General features: G+C 37.8%; 1 protein-coding gene across 1 annotated transcript in view; it reads left to right on the top strand.

Moving 5' to 3' along the window:
• LOC126195428 (Down syndrome cell adhesion molecule-like protein Dscam2) overlaps positions 1–19,282 on the top strand; it is an 879,015-nt gene that overhangs the window by 359,828 nt on the left and 499,905 nt on the right. The window contains exon 4 of the mRNA XM_049934039.1: positions 6,969–7,107. Coding sequence (XP_049789996.1) covers positions 6,969–7,107 — 139 coding nt within the window. The remainder of the gene's footprint in view (positions 1–6,968; positions 7,108–19,282) is intronic.

Below are 19,282 nucleotides of genomic sequence, written 5' to 3'. Positions count from 1 at the left end.
TAGTTGTTTTTCCCGTGCTCTATTTGCATGTGCAACAGGAAAGGAAATGACTAGTAATGGTACAGGGTGACTAGTAATGGTAGAGGGTAGCATCCGCTGTGCACTGTAAGGTGGCTTGTGGAGTACGTAGGTAGATGTGGACGTAGAAGTCAGGGTTTTACAGTAAGAAGTGTTTATAAGGAACTTCAGTTAACTAAAGAGGAATGGTGTAGAAATAATGAAACGAGTAGATGGAGCAACTCACTGTACATCGAGGTGAGTGCTTGATGGACATATGGACGAGAGCAAAAACATTCAGTAACCTTTTCCATGATGTCCTCGTTCTGAGCAAACTAGTATAGAATACATACACCTATAATTACAGAGCTACATTGTCTCACCTGACTACATTGTGCTGGTACTGCACTGATTGGTGTAATGTGCTGTGTTGGGTGAAGTAGCAGATGGGAAAAAGAAGGTGCAGAGGGTTGGGGGGAAGGGTGGCTGACATTTGGGAGGGAGAGACAGCAAGCAGATGGGACAGAAGAGTGGCAATAGTTAGCTCACCCTGCCACAGCCAGGAGGAGTAATGGGTGGCACACACCGGTATGGTAGAGTAGATTGGGGGTGAAGATAGGACATAGGAAGAGGGGCAGTGGAGGGAGGAGGGTGTTAGTATGGAGGAAAGGAAGTGTGAGAAGAGGGGGAGGGCAGGGCAGGGAGACATGGGTGTGGAACAGGAGCTAGCAGAAATTGAGATCAAGAGGATTGTGGGATCAAATGATATGTTGTAAGGACAATCTCCATGTATGTAATTTGGAAAAATTAGTGTTTGGGAGAATATCTTGGTGGCACAAATTATGAAGCTGCCATTGAAGTCAAGTGTTCTGTGCTCAGCACTGTATTCCATCACAATAATATTGGTTCTCCACTTGGTCATAGTGTGGTGGTAGCCACTCATTTGGGTGGTCAGTTGGACGGTGGCTGTGCCCACATAAAAGGCTGTGCAAAATTTACAGAGAGCTGGTACATGATATCATTGCTTTAACAGGTGTCCCTGCCTCTGACAGGCCTGACTGTCTTTGATGAACTGGAATATAATGTGCCGGATGGGTGCATAGAACAGATCTTGCCCCCCAGATCTTCCTAAAAGACGCAAGCCGTGTCGTGGCATTAGGAAGGCCCAAGATATTTCATAGATTGGATGATGCAATACCATTTTGGAAGAGGTGGGAAGAATTGTGGTTAGATTGTTCCTCATTTGCTGGAATGGTTATGTGTACTGCAGCCAGACACACCATAAAAAATAAATTTATACAGTTTTGCAGGCACCAATGGTTTCTGCTCCTTTTACTAGAGATATGGTCATAATGCCTGTGGAAAGTGTTATCACCTTCTGTTGCAGAGGGGCCTGAAGATGGAGGATCATATCACTGAAACTAATATACTGTCCTGTTATCTACTAAACGATGAATATACGGAAGCAGTGATACATAGTCAAAGCCCTGGCAATGAATATGGTTAAGTAGTTCCAGCTCTATTGTGATAGTGGGTGATGAGGGTGACACTCTTTTGCAGGTAGTTTACGGAGGTGGTCTGAGCGTTATTGGTATATGTGGATATGGTGCAGAAGATCCGTTTGTGATCGTGATTTATAGGATAACAACAGTGACAAATAGGGGTCAGAGTGGTAATATGGATAAGGATGGTCGAGACGCAATCAAGGAAGTGGTTTGTGCCTTTGATATGTAAAACTAGGCAGTGGACAGTGGATTGTGATAACCTAGATGCTTTTAGAGGAAGTATGTTAATAAGCTTTAATGGGACTTCCAGGAATGTTTTTTTTATGGATTTGTGTGAACATATAGAAGGGATGATGAGTGTTTGCATAACTGGGGTGAGGGGAGAGATGAATTCAGAGGAATGATTCTGGGATGGGCCTAAGGATTTTAGTAGAGACTGGAATGCTGGAAAGCAATCCCTTGGCAGGGTTTGTAATTTGGACATTCAGACACGTACTGTCAGTCAGGTAATCACTGCTCTTCATCACAACAGCAATGAAACCTTTGTCCACTTGGAGGTCGATCAAGTCGGGGTGTGTTGTAAGGTTTTGGTTAAGTGCTCTTTCCTTATCTTAGAGGTTTGTTGTTATTGGAAGTGACCTGTGAAAGGAGAGCGAAGCCAGGTTGGTGTTTGGTCATTTTCTATAGGAGTGGTTGGTCACAGGAAGTTCTACCACTATAGGTATTGGGAGAAAGAGAATAGGTTTTTGAGAAGTCCAGCTTGATTGAATTTGCTCAAGGGTCTCATGGTGAAGCATCTGGGTATAACGAAACATCTATGGGATTGGGATTTGTGATAGATACAAGGTGTCCAGTAAAGAAATTCCTGATTTTAAAATTAAATATTTCTAAAACTAAAGATTGATAGACAAGCCCAACAAAAGGTATGTTTATTGTGAAAGCTGGTAAGTATTGTATACAGAGGTTTCGAAATAATTCGAAAAGCTGCTACCAGATGGCACTATATGCTGTGCAGCTCGTACATTATCAGCGTGTGTAATGAAGTTCATCCTCTGCAAGCAGTCTTTGTAGTCACATCATAGCATTTTTGAAATGTCCACCACTTTTAGTATGTAGGTGTTGCAAACAAGCAATGAAACTTGCCATTACGTTCTGTAGTTTCTCAATGCAAATGGATTCAGATGGCACACAGATTGCCGATTCTAGCTCTTCTGACATGGTGGGATGGTTCTGGTAGATAGTGTCATTTAATGGGCCCCACAAAATAAAATTGCAGTAATCTAGTCCAATGACTCTGTTCCTGAAGTATTCTTCAATAAAGCAAAAGATCTGTTTGGTGTGATTTGGTTTGGCCTCATCCTGCATGAGCCACTTGTATCTGGTTGATCCTCCGATGCTAGCTGTGTTGTGACAAATTGTTCCAAAGTTGCAGTGTAACATTCACTAGTGATCATTTCCTACATAAAAAAAGGGATACAATGCCTCTGCTGCATATTGCAGCCCAAACAGTAATTTTGGGAGAATACAGTGGTTTTGCTTTACAGAAATGGAGATTTTTGGAATCCCAAAATTGTCAGTGTTGTTTATTTGTGATTCCATTCGGGTGGAAGTGTTCTTCTTTGTGAACTAAATGCAGCTGACACCAAATTCTTCACAATCACTCTTTGTGAGAATCTAATTCAGAAAGTCAGCTCTCTGCTGTAAATCTCATACAGGTATGGCCCGGTGGTTTGAATGTTGAGTGGAAATGTGTTGGCTCTATCTCAGTATTTTCTGCATGCTGTAGTGCTTCAAAACAGTCTCTGCTGCAATTCCTTAGATAGATTTCCTTGGATTTTGCTGAATTCCTCACTAGATCATCAGCCACACTTCCTGTCCGTTGGAATGTGGCAAAGAACTTCCAGTACCAGAAAAACCCGTTGTTCATTGGAATGCATGATTTCTACCTCTTCCTTCAGTAGCCAAACTTCTTTCACATTTCAGTGGTGGAACTGATCACTTTGAGATGGGGCATGCTATTTATGCTATATATTGTGATTACATTGACATCTCTTAGCAGCTTTCCGAACTATTTTGAAACTTTTGTATAACTTCTGCATGAAATTCTTACAGCTTGCACAATAAACATACCTTTTGTACTGCTCATTTGTCGATCTTAATTTTTGTGATACTTAGTTTCGAAATCAGGGACTGCTTCCCGTGACACCCTGCAAGTTGACAATAGTGTTTTGGCTTTAATTGGAAGAAGAGTGGTAGATAGGTGACAGTATTATAATGAACATCTGTTAAATAGACCTGCCTAGAAGTATTATAGAAGAGATGGAGAAAGGGATGGATGGGAAAGAAGTAGTAGGTTAACCTGAAAGAAATCGATGATCAAGTAATGTGGCCTCTGTTTGACATACTACTGGCTGATCTGGAGTGGAACAAGATAGCTGAGACTGGGAGAGATTCCTTCAAAGTTAATAAAGATTTGTAGCAGATATAATAACTGGAAGAGTATTTCATCCTGGCTTCAAAATGTATGAAAAGTAGCTCCACAATAATGAAATTACAGAATAGAGGAGAGCACTCACTCACCTGCAGCTGATTGATGCTTCGCATGTAATACCATAGAAAAGTTCACTAAATATTGAGGTGTTGGTCATTTTGCAGTTTATTTCTCTCTCCTCTCTCTCTCTCTCTCTCTCTCTCTCCCTCTCCCTCTCCCTCTCCCTCTCTCTCTCTCTCTCTCTCTCTCTCTCACCCCCCCACCCCACCCCTCCATCCCCTCTCTCCCTCTTATTGTCCATGCTGACTGGTGTGGAAACGTAGGACGGGAGTATGACATTTGGGATGGAATAAGATGTGTGTAAGGATGGTTAGATAATGGGTAGCAGAAGATGAGGAGGACGAATGTGCCTATAGATGTCAGTAGTAAAATGAGGTTAAAATAATGAGTGAAACGTGAGACAGAGAGAGAAAGAGAGGGGGAAGGGAGGGAGGGGGTGCGTGGTGAAGGTATGTTTGTAACTGTTGTAGTTCAGAGGAGCTGATATTGGTGAGGAGGGGCTCAGAATGATACAAGTTCTGTAGTAGCTGCTGAAGTCACTGGCATTGTTGCATGTTTTAAGTTCAGTGATCGGATAGCATCACAGTGTGAGCTCTACTGCCTGAGTGATGATAAGTAAAATATTAAACCAAATCTTACACACTATTGGGATTCATGCAAAAGAATCATTAATAGTGCAATGTTTTTGATTTTCTTGAGGACAGAAAAGCTTACGACTGCTACTGAGTCTGAGTGTTCCACATGTAGTTAATGTGATGCATGTTTCAACAATTTGTACCTGTAGCTCTTGGTCTTCCCATTGCCAATGCACCTTTGCAGTACCCTGTTTTTTGTTTCCAACCACGGCTTCTTACGGTGTATTTTTAGTGAAGTTGGAGCAGAGGAGTTGCAGAGTAGTCATCTTTGCAAGATAATTAATAAGAAAAATCCATTTTCTATCCCACAAAATACTGACTCTGCTATTTACAGCAGATTAAATTGTCTGTGTGTTATCAGGTGCAGAACCACCAGCTTCTGCCTACTGCTTTATTTACCATTTCATTTCTGGTATCAAGTTGCAACAGTGTCTCATTCACAATAACAAATCAGTGCACTAAATTAGTAGGATTCTTTTAAAAAAAGGTATTGCTGAGGAATCCGCTTTCAGATTTGTGCCTTGTTTTCTTTCAACAAATGTGGCATTTGACTTTCACTGAGCTTTCTCATAGTTATTACTTCATATAAAATGTAAAATACTCTTCCCTCAGACAATCAAATTGCCTGGAACAGAAGGAAGTCTTGAGGCGGGGAAGTGCACATTTACCTTTGCTCTTCATTGTGGGTGAAGGCTGAGATAATGACTGCACTGGCACATGAAGAAAAGATGAAAGCAATGTTGTTTGCAGACAATTTGATGATTTAGGCATATAAAGAAGAGTATGGCAATGAATGGTACAAGGATATGGGACGAAATTCAGCATAAGTAAGTGTGAAATGATGATCACAACTATAATAACAACTGGTGGGGAACAACAGAGGAAGGCTGGGAGTTTCATATATCTGGGAAGCCTGCTACAGGAGAAACAACAGAGAAATAAATGAGGAGGGTTGGTGAGCATAAGCATTCTGGATGAGTGTTAGAAGCCTTATGGAGAGTGAGGATGTACTCAAAACAGGAAAAGGGTTATTTATTGGGTGCAGTGAATTCGAAATCCAGAGATATACTTAAGGGATTTGGATAATGGCAGGGAGAGAGAGATACAAAACCCAAGTTAGTGAGATGAAATTCTTTGGAAATAGTATTGGAGTGACAAGGATGGACAGGTTGAGGAATGAGAGGTTCAGGGAATCAGTGGTAGAAGAACCAATACAGGGTGGGATAGAGAAATCAAGGCTTAGACGATATCGACATAGGAGAAGAGGAGACACCGGAAGATATACGAGATGAAAGAAAGGGAAAAATACAAATGGAAGACTGAGAGACAAGTGTCTGAAAGGAGGGAAAGACTGCATGCAAAGAAAGGAGAGGACTGCAGCAAGGTGGAGACAGGAGAGTGGTGGAAATAAAGAAGGTGATGGAGAGGCTTGTGCTTCCAACAGATGTGGCCAACAGCTGTAGAAGATGATGGTGGTGGTGGTAGTGGTAGTGGTGGTGGTGGTGGTGATGATGATGATGATGATTCTTTCCTCTGAAATACCTGTGCCATCAGTCATTGGGGATACCTTTAATCCCCACTTGCTCACTACACATTGCCCACTTTTTCATCCTTTTGCGTGTGGTTGAACTTTTGAGACTTATTTCATACGAATCATTTTCAAGACAAGTTGTCGTATATGAATTCTTCACTATTGTAGATGAAAGTATAAATTTCTTATAAATCTTCACATACTTTAGACAAACTACTTTTGGTGATAAACCAACCAGAACAACTTTGATGGCAGCATGATATTCCAGTTTGTCCATTTGAATGGAAGACACACAATGGACTTCTGTAAACTGCTGCATGAACAACAGTGTTTTGCAGACATAACATTATTGCTGAAGCACCAACATAAAAACAAAACTTCACAACATCAACAGTATCTCGCTGCAGTCCGAGAAAACTTCTACCACCCCAATAACTTTTTTAGTTTTTTTTTTTTGTGTGTGTGTGTGTTTTTTGTGTTTATCTAAAGATATAAATGCAGTAGTCACTGCCTGTGTTGTCACTGTAAATGAAATTTAATTTATACATTAATTGCAATTTCTAATCATCCACAGAAGATTTACATCATACCAGATATTATGACTTAGGAATGGAAATTTGTCAGTAATGATCTCATTATAAATTAAACCTTTTCTTATTCATATTTTAATTCTCATTTAATGTATTCAGCTATAACTTTGATAATTAGGTCTCTCCTAGGTTATTGTTAAAGTTGTGTTATTTTTGTAGGTTATGCCCAATGGAAACTTAGTTTTCCCACCATTTCGAGCCGAAGACTACCGACAGGAGGTACATGCACAGGTTTACGTGTGTCTGGCAAAAAATTCAGTTGGTTCTATTCATTCAAGGGATGTTAATGTCAGAGCAGGTATGTCAGATATTAAATATGTAGTTTTATAGATATAAAAGAATCTACAGTGGATTGTGAATCAAGGTGCAGAAATTATTACATACTGTCATAGCAGACTTACTTCTGAAATTTTGTAGATTAGTCAGCCAAATGACAAAGTACTGCATATTTTAATACCAGAGAAAAAGGACACAGCTAATGTAGCTGTGCTCAAATTAGTTTCCTAATGTAAATTGGAGTAATAAATGTATCGGTGTACATTTTGTCATGTTGAGGGACACCTGAATGAATTTTATGTCTATCTTTCTTTTCACGTCTGTTAAAATGTTTGTAAATTGCGGTGAAATTAAGATTTCAGAATGCACCAGTTAAGTTATTTCTCAAGAAAAAACACAAACTATCTGTTTGAAATATGCAGTACAAGATAAGTACCTTGGTTTAATAGTATCTGGATAATTGTAAATGTTATTATGTATGTAAGCTGTAAGAGCTATACTCACGTATGTTGATTCTAGCTCTTTGGAAGCCCCCACATCCTCGTTAAGAGCTAGTTATTATGCACAGAACATTTTTCTCTGATTACATCAGTGATTTGGAGAGTGCATTTCGAGATAGCCAGCTTTTGAGTTAGCAGGTAATCTGAGGGGCCAAATTAACATTTTAGAAAGTGAGTATTGGCTGTAACATTTTTTGTCAGCACATTGTCTTGGATGATTTTAACATTGTATTTCCACATGCATGCTGGATTTAAACCCATCATTCTGTGAACCAGTTGATGGATCTGGGGTATTGGTGGTCTAAACAGCAAATATGGATGTTGTGAACAAGTGGTACAGTGCGGCTTGCAAATATTGGAAACGTATGCTCAATAGAGATTCTTTTCATTTACATATTTATTTATTGCCAGAGTAATACCGGGTGGGTGCCCTTTATCAGTGGTATCTGCATTACAGAAGACAAGTATCTAATTATATAACATTTGCAATAACCATATTACTTTTGGATACTATGTGCTTGCAACTGATGACATGCTTAAAATCCAAAGATATTGACTGAGCTGTTTATTTCTTAGATTGTATAATTTCATTTATAAAATATTTATCTATGCTAACAACATTTCTAAACAGAGGATCGTGTTTTAGCACCAAAGATTTATGAGAATATTGTCAGAAATTTATATGAACTTCATCTTCTTAAGTCAGTTTATTTGTTCAAAATAATATCATGATGTTTCATCAAATATGTGGAAATTTCGATATGTGAAACGTTTGTAATGTGGAACATAAATATGGTATGAAATGAAAAAATGTTACCCTCATATGTTCAAATTAAAATGTATTTCTTTCAATGGTTTAGTTATTATTTATCTTCAGTATGTCCTTACAAATGTTTGCATAAAGTTTCATTGCCCTAGTATCACTCGTTTTTCATGGGACCCTCTCAAGTAACGAAAATTTAATTACAACCACCCTGTATTTTGAAAGATATTTCTTCTTGTGTAATGCAAATTCTGCTAATGAAGGGCATGTGTTTCATACTAGTCCAACAATAAATAAAGAAAGGTGATCTCTATTGTGCAGCTTGTGGGGGTGGGGGGAGGGGGGGGAGCGGGCAGGGGGGGGGGGGCAGTAGGTGGGTAGGCCGGCGCGTGAGAGTGCACACACACATGATGAGAGAGAGAGAGAGAGAGAGAGAGAGAGAGAGAGAATTTCTTTAGGCGTAAAATTTTATTGTGTTAAATGTGTGAAAGGACCATAATTTATCTGCAATATATTGATGACAAAATTGTATTCTAGGACTTCAGTCTCATACATGTTCACAGCGTTATTACTGGGTCTCTCATATGGTGTAGATATGAACTGCTCTAAATCAATACAAAACATTTTTGTGTTTCAAAATCCTACTCTTTCTAAAATACATTTGTCAAATTAAACTACTCATAATAGTAAAAAGAACCAAATCCTGTGTAGGTTGTGAATATCATTGAAAAATTAAAAGTAAGTGGCAGTTTACAGTACTCTCATCTATCATCTAGATCAGGGATTCCCAAACTTTTCCTCCAAAGGAACACTTTCAGAATCCTGGTAAACTGGCGGAACATGTTGTTAATTTGTAAGTTAATACAGTTTCAAGAAATGGGTAAAACTTGTTTTATTCAGTGATTACTTCAATTTTAAATTGGAACTAGTAACACAAAAAAAAAAAAATAGTATTGCCCAAATGTCGAAAAAAAGTCATGATGTTAATAGGTTTAGTAGAGTGTTTACTCACTTCCTGCGGAACTCACTTCCTGTGGAGCACAGTTTGGGAAACCCTGATCTAGAGGAATGAAACTACAGAAAATCTGAGATGGAATAACAACAATATATTGGCAATCATGACACAGAGGAAATGATGAATGACAAACAGGCACATGTACAAGTAGACCGTAAGATACTGTTGAGCTGTCTTTGTCAGATGTAGAAAACACACACACACACACACACACACACACACACACACACATGTGGCTACTGTAGCCATGTGTTTAAGAGTGTGTGTGTGTGTGTGTGTGTGTGTGTGTGTGTGTGTGTGTGTGTGTGTGTGTGCGCGCGCGCACACACTCTACGTCTGACGAAGGACTTAGCCCCATAGTTCAGTAATATCCTACAGTCTACTTCTATGTATGACTGTCTGCTGCCCAGTGCCTCCTCTATATGGAGAGTAGTAATCCAAACAAATTCATATTGTTGCTGCTATGTAGAGGATGATTCAGGAGGCTTGCACACAGCAGGTAATATAATCCATGACATTTTTTAAACTGTTGTACTGCCATTACTGCTGTAGTAACAGTCATTAGTTTATTAACAGACGTTGAAAAACATTTATATTTTTTTATACTGGAAAATCCATACTGGAAATTAGACAGTGTAATCAGTGGAGTGCCGCTCGCTGTATAACTCGGGCACTGGGCAGTCAACAGACACACAAACAAGATTGAAACCACTTCTCTGCTTTTGAATACTGTCCTTCCTCTGAGTTAACAGACTAACAACGCACACACACACAGACACGCACGCACACACACACACACACACACACACACACACACACACTTGCTTGGCTGTGGCAGTGACTCTCTCTCTCTCTCTCTCTCTCTCTCTCTCTCTCTCTCTCTCTCTCTCCCCTTCTTCTTTTTCTTCATCTTTTTTTTTTCTTATTCTTTTTTACTTTCACTCCAATTGTTCCATAGTGGGTCCTCCAGGATGTAGAACATGTCAGAAAAACAATAATACATGACAAATATTGACAACTAAAACAAATAAGATAATGTACCTTCCACAGGTCCCAAGTGGAATGATCTTCTTTTTCTTTATGAATACTATATGAAAGGATCATTTTACAACACTCATTTACTAAGATCGCATTAATGCACTGAATTTAAAATTTTAAAAAATCTTTTTTTTTTATTTATGGGGTAATAAACATATAATAGAACTACTACAATATTTATTTACAGTGAACACATTACTGCACTGAAATGGTGCAGCAGCTACTAATGGCCATTAAAATTGCTACGCCAAGAAGCAATGCAGATGATAAATGGGTATTCATTGGACAAATATATTGTACTACAACTGACATGTGATTACATTTTCACGCAATTTGGGTGCATAGAACCTGAGAAATCAGTACCCAAAACAACCACCTCTGGCCTTAATAACAGCCTTGATATGCCTGGGAATTGAGTCAAACAGAGCTTGGATGGCGTGTACAGGTACAGCTGCCCATGCAGCTTCAACACGATACCACAGTTCATCAAGAGTAGTGACTGGCGTATTGTGACGAGCCAATTGCTCGGCCACCCTTGACCAGACGTTTTCAATTGGTGAGAGATGTGGAGAATGTGCTGGCCAGGGCAGCAGTCGAACATTTTCTGCATCCAGAAAGGCCCGTACAGGACCTGCAACATGCGGTCGTGCATTATCTTGCTGAAATGTACAGTTTCGCAGGGATCGAATGAAGGGTAGAACCATGTATTGTAACACATCTGCAATGTAATGTCCACTGTTCAAAGTGCCGTCAATGCGAACAAGAGGTGACTGAAACGTGTAACCAATGGCACCCCATACCATCACGCCGGGTCGTACGCCAGTATGGCGAAGACGAATGCACGCTCCCTATGTGCGTTCACCGCGATGTCGCCAAACATGGATGTGACCATCATGATGCTGTAAAAAGAACCTGGATTCATCTGAAAAAAATGCCATTTTGCCATTCGTGCACCCAGGTTCGTCGTTGAGTACACCATCGCAAACGCTCCTGTCTGTGATGCAGCGTCAAGGGTAATCACAGCCACGGTCTCCAAGCTGATAGTTCATGCTGCTACAAACATCATCGAACTGTTCGTGCACATGGTTGTTGTCTTGCAAACGACCCCATCTGTTGACTCAGGGATCGAGACGTGGCTGCACGATCCATTACAGCCATGCAGATAAGATGCCTGTCATCTCAACAGCTAGTGATACGAGGCCATTGGGATCCAGCACGGTGTTCCGTATTACCCTCCTGAATCCACCGATTCCATATTCTGCTAACAGTCATTGGATCTCAACCAACGCGAGCAGCAATGTCGCGATACGATAAACTGCAATTGCAGTAGGCTACAATCCAACCTTTATCAAAATCGAAAACATGATGGTACGCATTTCTCCTTGTTACACGAGGCATCACAACAATGTTTCACCAGGCAATGCCGGTCAACTGCTGTTTGTGTATGAGAAATCGGTTGGAAACTCTCCTCATGTCAGCACGTTGTAGGTGTTGCTACCGGTGCCAACCTTGTGTGAATGCTCTGAAAAGCTAATCATTTGCATATCACAGCATCTTCTTCCTGTCGGTTAAATTTCACGTCTGTAGCACGTCATCTTCGTGGTGTAGTAATTTTAATGGCCAGTAGAGAGAGAGAGAGAGAGAGAGAGAGAGAGAGAGAGAGATACACGCCACCACTAAATCCATTAGGATTCTCTTAACCTGAATTTTATTGGTTGTTAAGCTTTTTATGGCTGCTGGCAAGTTATTGAAAATGTGTGTTCCTGAATAACGCACACCTTTTTGTACAAGAGCAGGTGACTTTAAATCCTTGTGAAGATTATTCTTTTTTCTAGTATTGATTCCATGAACTGAGCTGTTGGCTTGAAAAAGTGATATATTTTTAATGACAATTTCATTAAGGAATAAATCTATTGGGAAGCAGTAGTTAGTATCCCTAGTTTCCTAAACAGGCTGCAGAATGTTTTTGAGTTCACACCACATGTAATTCTTACTGCACTTTTTTTTTGCCTGGTAAATTTTAGCTTGATTTGATGAATTACCCCAAAAAATAATCCCATATGACATTATGGGGTGAATGTAAGCATAGTATGCCAACTTTTTCATTTTTTATCCCCCATGTCTGACAGAATTCACATTGCAAATAGAGATTTGTTTAAGATTCTTCAGCAGTTCAGTAGTGTGCTCCTCTCAGTTGAATTTATTATCAAGCTGTAATGCCAAGAATTTAACACTGTCCACTTCTTCTATCCGCTTGTCATCATATGTTAGGCATGTACTCGTGGGACACCCCTAACAAGTTCTGAACTGCATGTAGTGTGTTTTTTCAAAGTTTAGTGACAATGAATTGACAAGGAACCAGTGATATTGTCCACAAATATTTTATTAACTGATCTTTCTAAGATTACACTTGATTTGCTATTTATTGCAATGTTTGTATCATTGGCAAATAAAACACATTTGGTATCTGGTCATGTTCCTGATGAGCCCTGAGATGGTATCTTGTGGGACCCCACATGTAACTAGTTCCCAGTTGGATGGTGCCTGATAGCCTAATACATGTCTCTTTCCTAACAACACCCTTTGTTTCCTGCCAGAGTTATAAGATTTGAACCATTTTGCAGCATTTCCTGTTACACCATAATATTATAATTTAATGAAAAGGATATTGTGATTTACAAAGTCAAAAGCCTCTGACAGCTCACAAAATATACCAGTTGCCTGCAATTTTTTGTCTAATGAATTAAGTACATTTTCATTGTAAGTGTAGATAGCTTTCTCAATATCAGAACCCTTTAGAAATCTGAACTGTGACTTTGGCAGTATGTTATTTGTGATAAGATAGTTATAAAGCCGATTGTACATTACCTTTTCTAAAATTTTTGAGAATGCTTGCAAAAGTGAAATTGGATGGAAATTTGACACTATTTCTTTATCTCCCTTCCTAAACAGTGGCTTAACACAGCATATTTCAACCATTTAGGAAATATTCCACTGATAAATGACTGGTTACATAGATAAAAATACCAGAGAATGAAAATTGCTACTCACCATATAGCGGAGATGCTGAGTCACGATAGGCACAATAAAAAGATTCACACAATCATAGTTTTTGGCCATTAAGGCCATTGTCGGCAGTAGACATACATACATTGTTTTTCGATTGTTTGGATACACAGGTAGCTTAATATGTTACTTAACTCAGAATCAAATTCTTTAATTAATATCGTTGATGTTTCATCATACCCACTGGATGTTTTTGATTTTAAAGATTTTATGATGGACATTACTTGTGCTGGGATAGTGAGGGTAAAATTCATATTATGAAAGTTACTTGAAATGTGTGGTCTGAGGTATCCCATGGCAGCATCTACAAAACCTGACAACCCCATCTTTTCAGTAACAGTTATAAAATGTTTGTTAAAAAGTTCTGCAACACTATACACATCTGTCACCATTGTATCATTTACTCTTAATGCTATTTGCGCTTCTTCATGTCTGGTTCTACCAGTCTCCTCCTTCACTATATCCCATATTGTCTTTATTTTGTTATCTAAATAGCTCTCTTTTCCTTGTAATATATTTGCTTTGAAGTCCGTATTACAATCTTTAATATTTTGTAGTATTTCTTGTAATGTGCTATAGCATCAACATCAGAAGTGTTTCGGATTGAAAGATACAGTTTTCTTTTTGTTTTACAAGATACCTCTATTCCTTGAGTAACCCATGGATTCTTTGTAGACTTTGCTCTAACCTTGGTTAGTTTTGGGGGAAAACTGTGTTCAAGTAAGGTAAGCACTTTATTAGAAAAGTGTTACATTTTTCATTCATACCATGAGCACTGTACACATCACTCAGGTGAATGTCTCTGAGGAGTGTCCTAAAATAATCAATTTTTGGTGTATTGATTACCCTCTTGAGTTCAGATTTAACAGATTTTATATCCTGCTCAGTATTAACATTTAACAGAAGGAACTACATGCCATGGTCTGAGAGGCCATTGACTATGGTCTGAGAGGCCATTGACTATTGGTTTTGTAATATAATTTTGTTCATTGGACTTTTTATCAGTGGCTGTCTGTGAGCAATTGGCTACCCTAACTGGGAACTTTACAGTGGGAATTAAGCAAAATGATAGTGTTACTAACTCAAATAAGTTCTTGTTGGGAGAGTCTTTAAGGAAATCTACATCAAAGTCACCAGCAACCACTATTTCTTTGTTTTTGGTTGTTAAATGACCCAGTACAGCTTCTAGGTGGTTTATGAACAGATTAAAGTTACCTGCAGATACTTGATATACACTTAATATTATGAAGGATTTTTTATGAAATTCTACGTCTGTTAGACATGCTTCCACATGCTGTTCAAGGCAAAGTTTATGTATATCTATGTTCTTAAATTTATGACAGTTCCTGATGAATGTGGCAACTCCCCCTTTCCCCATTTCTGCTCTACTAAAGTGAGATGCTAACCTAAATCCTGTAACAATTAAAAGTTCTATACCACTGGTCACATGATGTTCAGAGAGGCAGATTATGTCAGCTGGGTTTGTGGACTCTGATTTATCTATGCAGATAATTAATTCATTAATTTTATTTCTCAGTCTTCGAATATTTTGATGCTGTGAAGAGAGCTTACATTTCACATTGACTGAGTTAAAACTGGGTAGAGTTGAAATTCCTGCTGAGTGTTGAAAATTCTGAACCAACAGCTGTTTATGCTGATGAAATAAGCTAGAATTATGTTTTGTGGTTCGATTCTCAAACTGAAGGTTTCTCTCAATCCTAACCTCTCTTAAAACTTGGTTTCTTTCTGTCCTCCCTACCCTAAAGAGGGGTCTTTTCTGATCCCTATAACCCTGATATTTTATCACTCATGACACTGCCTCCGTCCTTTAACTTTAGTGCTATTTTATCAGCCAGTTTACCCTTCCCTTTCTTCTCTCTCTCTCTCTCTCTCTCTCTCTCTCTCTCTCTCTCTCTGTGTGTGTGTGTGTGTGTGTGTGTGTGTGTGTGTAATGTCTCAGCTGTATGCTGAGTAAGTGGTTACCTTCCAACATGTGTATTGTTATATGTATGTTATTTGGCTGATTTGTCTTGTTTCTGCACCTTGTGTGTTGTGCCTTAAATGAAATACTTATGTAAAATAGGAAGCACACAGTCAGAAAGTATCATTGTGATAACAGTTGCTTTTCTTGTAAGGTACTTGAACTGGATTTCACACATTTATAAGAATGATATGGTATTTGAGTCAGATATTTGTACATAGCTTTATTTAGAACAGGGGTTGGCAACCATTTAATATTAACAGTCTGCGTCGTCAAAACCTCAATATTTTCTGGGCTGCACATGTTTCCAGTGGAGGAGTTGATGAAATAATGAGAAAGCACATTTTCAGTACTTATATTAAGAAACTAAACATGGTACGAAACATTTCAGTATCATTGTAATAACAGCTTGATTACACATGATCTGTTGGCAAATAGAAATTCCATTTGAGAAAAATATATGAAGGAGAATGAATTTTCAGAATTTTTGAAACTATTAATTGTGGACAACAGAATTTAGCTACATTTATCAGTGATGAATGAGACAGCTAGTTGTCAAAATAAGCTGAAGCAATATGGACTTAGATAAAGCAAGGATTGACACAAGAAAAATGCTGATGCACTGAAAAAAATTTCTCCACTACAAGATCAAACATTTGATTCTAAATTCTGTTAGCTACTGATGGAAAGATTTCATCAATCAGTCAGAATTAATAAATAAGAAAGACACCATCCCTTCTTCTAACATGCTAGTGGCATATCTACAACTTTTGGTGACCTTTCAGAACTTGAGAAAAGTTGCTTGTCAATCAAATGTCACCATCTTACATTCATTATTTTCAAGGTTTTTTGCATTGTAATCACAGAAGTTTTACATCAGTTAGGTAGTGTGTTCACCTGAATGGCAAAAGTTAGTCAAACAAAATTTAACATATTTTGTATGATACACTTCATTTAAAATAAAACTTCTATAACTTGAGCAATACAATTTCTAATAGAATTACTTTGATTCATTTGTTAGTCAAAAGATAAGCTCTGTTATACTGTTAGGTTACATTTTAAAAAGAATGAATAATTTGATAAGTGTAGTCAGTTTTAAGATGCTTGGGCTTGCAAACTGGACATCAACTTGACTATATCAACTTTAGTTGCACTGATTCTTAGAATGTGATGCACATGTTCATCTGTATCAGTTGCATTGCAGACTTAATTATTTTATTTTTAGGAAAGTTCTCTCACAAGTGTGAGTGCTGCTGAAGGTTGTGCACATGCCAGCCTCAGACTTTTTTAATTTCATAAAGGATTCTAGAAGATGGGTGTTAAATACAACTCTTTTGTTGTTGCTGAACAAGTCTTTCAGTGCATCATTTGCTTGTTGTTCAGTTACATTCATCTGTAAATTTTCTGAAATATTCAGGGCATCCTTTCTGAAACGATTTTGGAACAATTAAATCTTATGGGCATAATAATGAAGTTCAACTCATTACTCTTCAAATTGCATTATTCCAAAATATAGACATTTCATCCAGATGTTAAATAATGTAGTTAATTCTTATGTTGTACAAAATAGCATCTTTCTTAAAAATTTTGCACCTCATCTTATTTTCTTCTTCTTACAAATATTTTACTGGAGCACTGTTGTTTTTTGCTACCTGAAACAACTATTTCAACTTCTGATGTAATTATTGCTCACTGCAAAATTTCAAATATAATAATAACAATAATAATAATAATAATAATAATAATTTTGGAAGCTCATGTAATGTTTTTGATGCCTGAGGAGCAGTACCTGGATAGGAGTAGACATTTCTGTAGATTCCTGTGTGTCGAACCCTGTGTGTTACAGTGACAACTGAGAAATGTAGGTAGGTAGTATATCTTTTGTATTCATGTCACCACATAGCCGCAATAAAATTGCACTTGTGATAAAAAAAGTAACCACAACTGAATGCTACAATAAATGGTTTAGCAACCTGTAAGTGGCATGCAGCCCACATTTTCTTTCAATACTTCATCCATTCATGGAGATCCAGACTGATGATCTTAGTAGTTTAGTCCCTTTAAGCAACAAACCAACCGATGAACCAGACAAAAATCTGAAAAGGCAGGACACAGTTTTTATTTAAAAACAAAACAAGAAAGCAAAATAGATTTTGCTGAACCTCATTTTGAGAATGTATGATGTGAAGAGGAATGAAGCATACGCCATAAATGTCCAATTTTGAACAACCAAAATATTTCAGATATGATGGACAAACAGAAATGGCCTTGTCTATGAAGAAAAGAAATAGAGAGAGATAGAACGTGGATGAAATATAAATAACATGATGAGCAGGAAGGAGAATTCAGAGGAAGTGAAGGGGAAATGAAATAAAAAAAACCATTGTAATACCACCAAAATCTGTATTGTTAATATTTTTTATTTTTTCAACTTGTTTTGATGTAAGTAATCATCAGGTGGACAAATATTATCGATATGAGATGAGAGAACTTTTCATTAAAAGGCATCAAAAGTGAAGGCATATCACAGGAGTCTTCTGTATCCAGCATCGTTGGCTTGCAGTGTAGTTCAGTTTGTATTTGTTGACATCAAATGACATCAACTGAATATTGGATAATCACTTTGTCATCTTACATACTTAACAGTACTTTTCCTTCTCTTGCAAATTTTTTTCCGAAAGGAAAGTTTTAACGTATCTACGTAATTGTGAAGAAAAAATCAGCAGGCAAATAACATGTTAAAAAAAAAAAATGCAGCCCATTTCAAACATGCTGATGACATTTGACTGTTGTTTCCTGAAGCCTCTTAAGTAGTTCAGAAATATGAAATAAAGTTGAAGGGGTTAGCAAGTCATCCTGGTTGATGGGAAGTAATGAAAGCAGTTACAGTAAAATGTCTAACTATATTAAAATTTATAATTTCGGCAGTTTCATAATAAAGAAACCATTGGTCTGCTGTAGAACATTCTATGTTATACGTTGTGATCTGAGTCTGTGTGCTTCCTTTTTCCCTTTCTTGCTGTTAATTTTTTCAGTGATTATGGTACAGACATTGAACAATAAATGGGAGGAAACTCTATAATAGAAGAGAATTTCAATATTTTAGAAGCAAATTTAAAGATTTTAATATTGGATTAAGTAATTTGGTGGACAGTTGCTAGGCTGGTTCTCCTTACACTGCAGAAGATCTAAATGTAGTGTAAACTTATTATATTTGTGAAATTGTGACCAAACGTATCTTGAGACCAAGAAGTTTCCACCCTCTTAGATTAGATGGAGTAGGTGGGAGCTGAAATCCCTGATCATACCGAATTAGTTTTTATGTGCTCTCCATTAATCACACTGGGACTGTTTATCACTTTTTCTGTGAAACTCAAGAAAACAATATTGATTCAGAAGCAGGTCCCTAAAGTGGCATCACTCTGAAAGGGTTGCATAATTCTGGGGAATCACAAGAATTTAATTTTTACAATTGAAGCTACAGTATAAACCTCTCATGTTACTTTTGCAGGGAGATACATTTTATTCAAGTTTTTTTCAATGTGTGTACCATGAACATAGCACTTGTACTTATATGTAAAAATAAATGTTCATATCACATTTTTTATTACAAATATGTGAAATTTTAAGAAAAGTTACTTAGCGGCTTGAAATAATATATGTGATTCTCACTGTATACCTAAAGTTGAGTATGAACATTTTGTAAATGACCTTTGTCCAACATTTTTTACAGGACCCAAGTCTCATCACTCCATTTTCGGATGTCTTTCCTCTTGTTTTTTTATGTTCACTTATTTACACATGTGCAAGTGTGCGCGCGCATGCACACACACA

The sequence above is a fragment of the Schistocerca nitens genome, chromosome 7, assembly GCF_023898315.1.
Source record: "Schistocerca nitens isolate TAMUIC-IGC-003100 chromosome 7, iqSchNite1.1, whole genome shotgun sequence".
In the NCBI taxonomy this organism is placed as follows: Eukaryota; Metazoa; Arthropoda; class Insecta; order Orthoptera; family Acrididae; genus Schistocerca; species Schistocerca nitens.
This window is presented reverse-complemented; position numbering and strand designations above follow the sequence as displayed.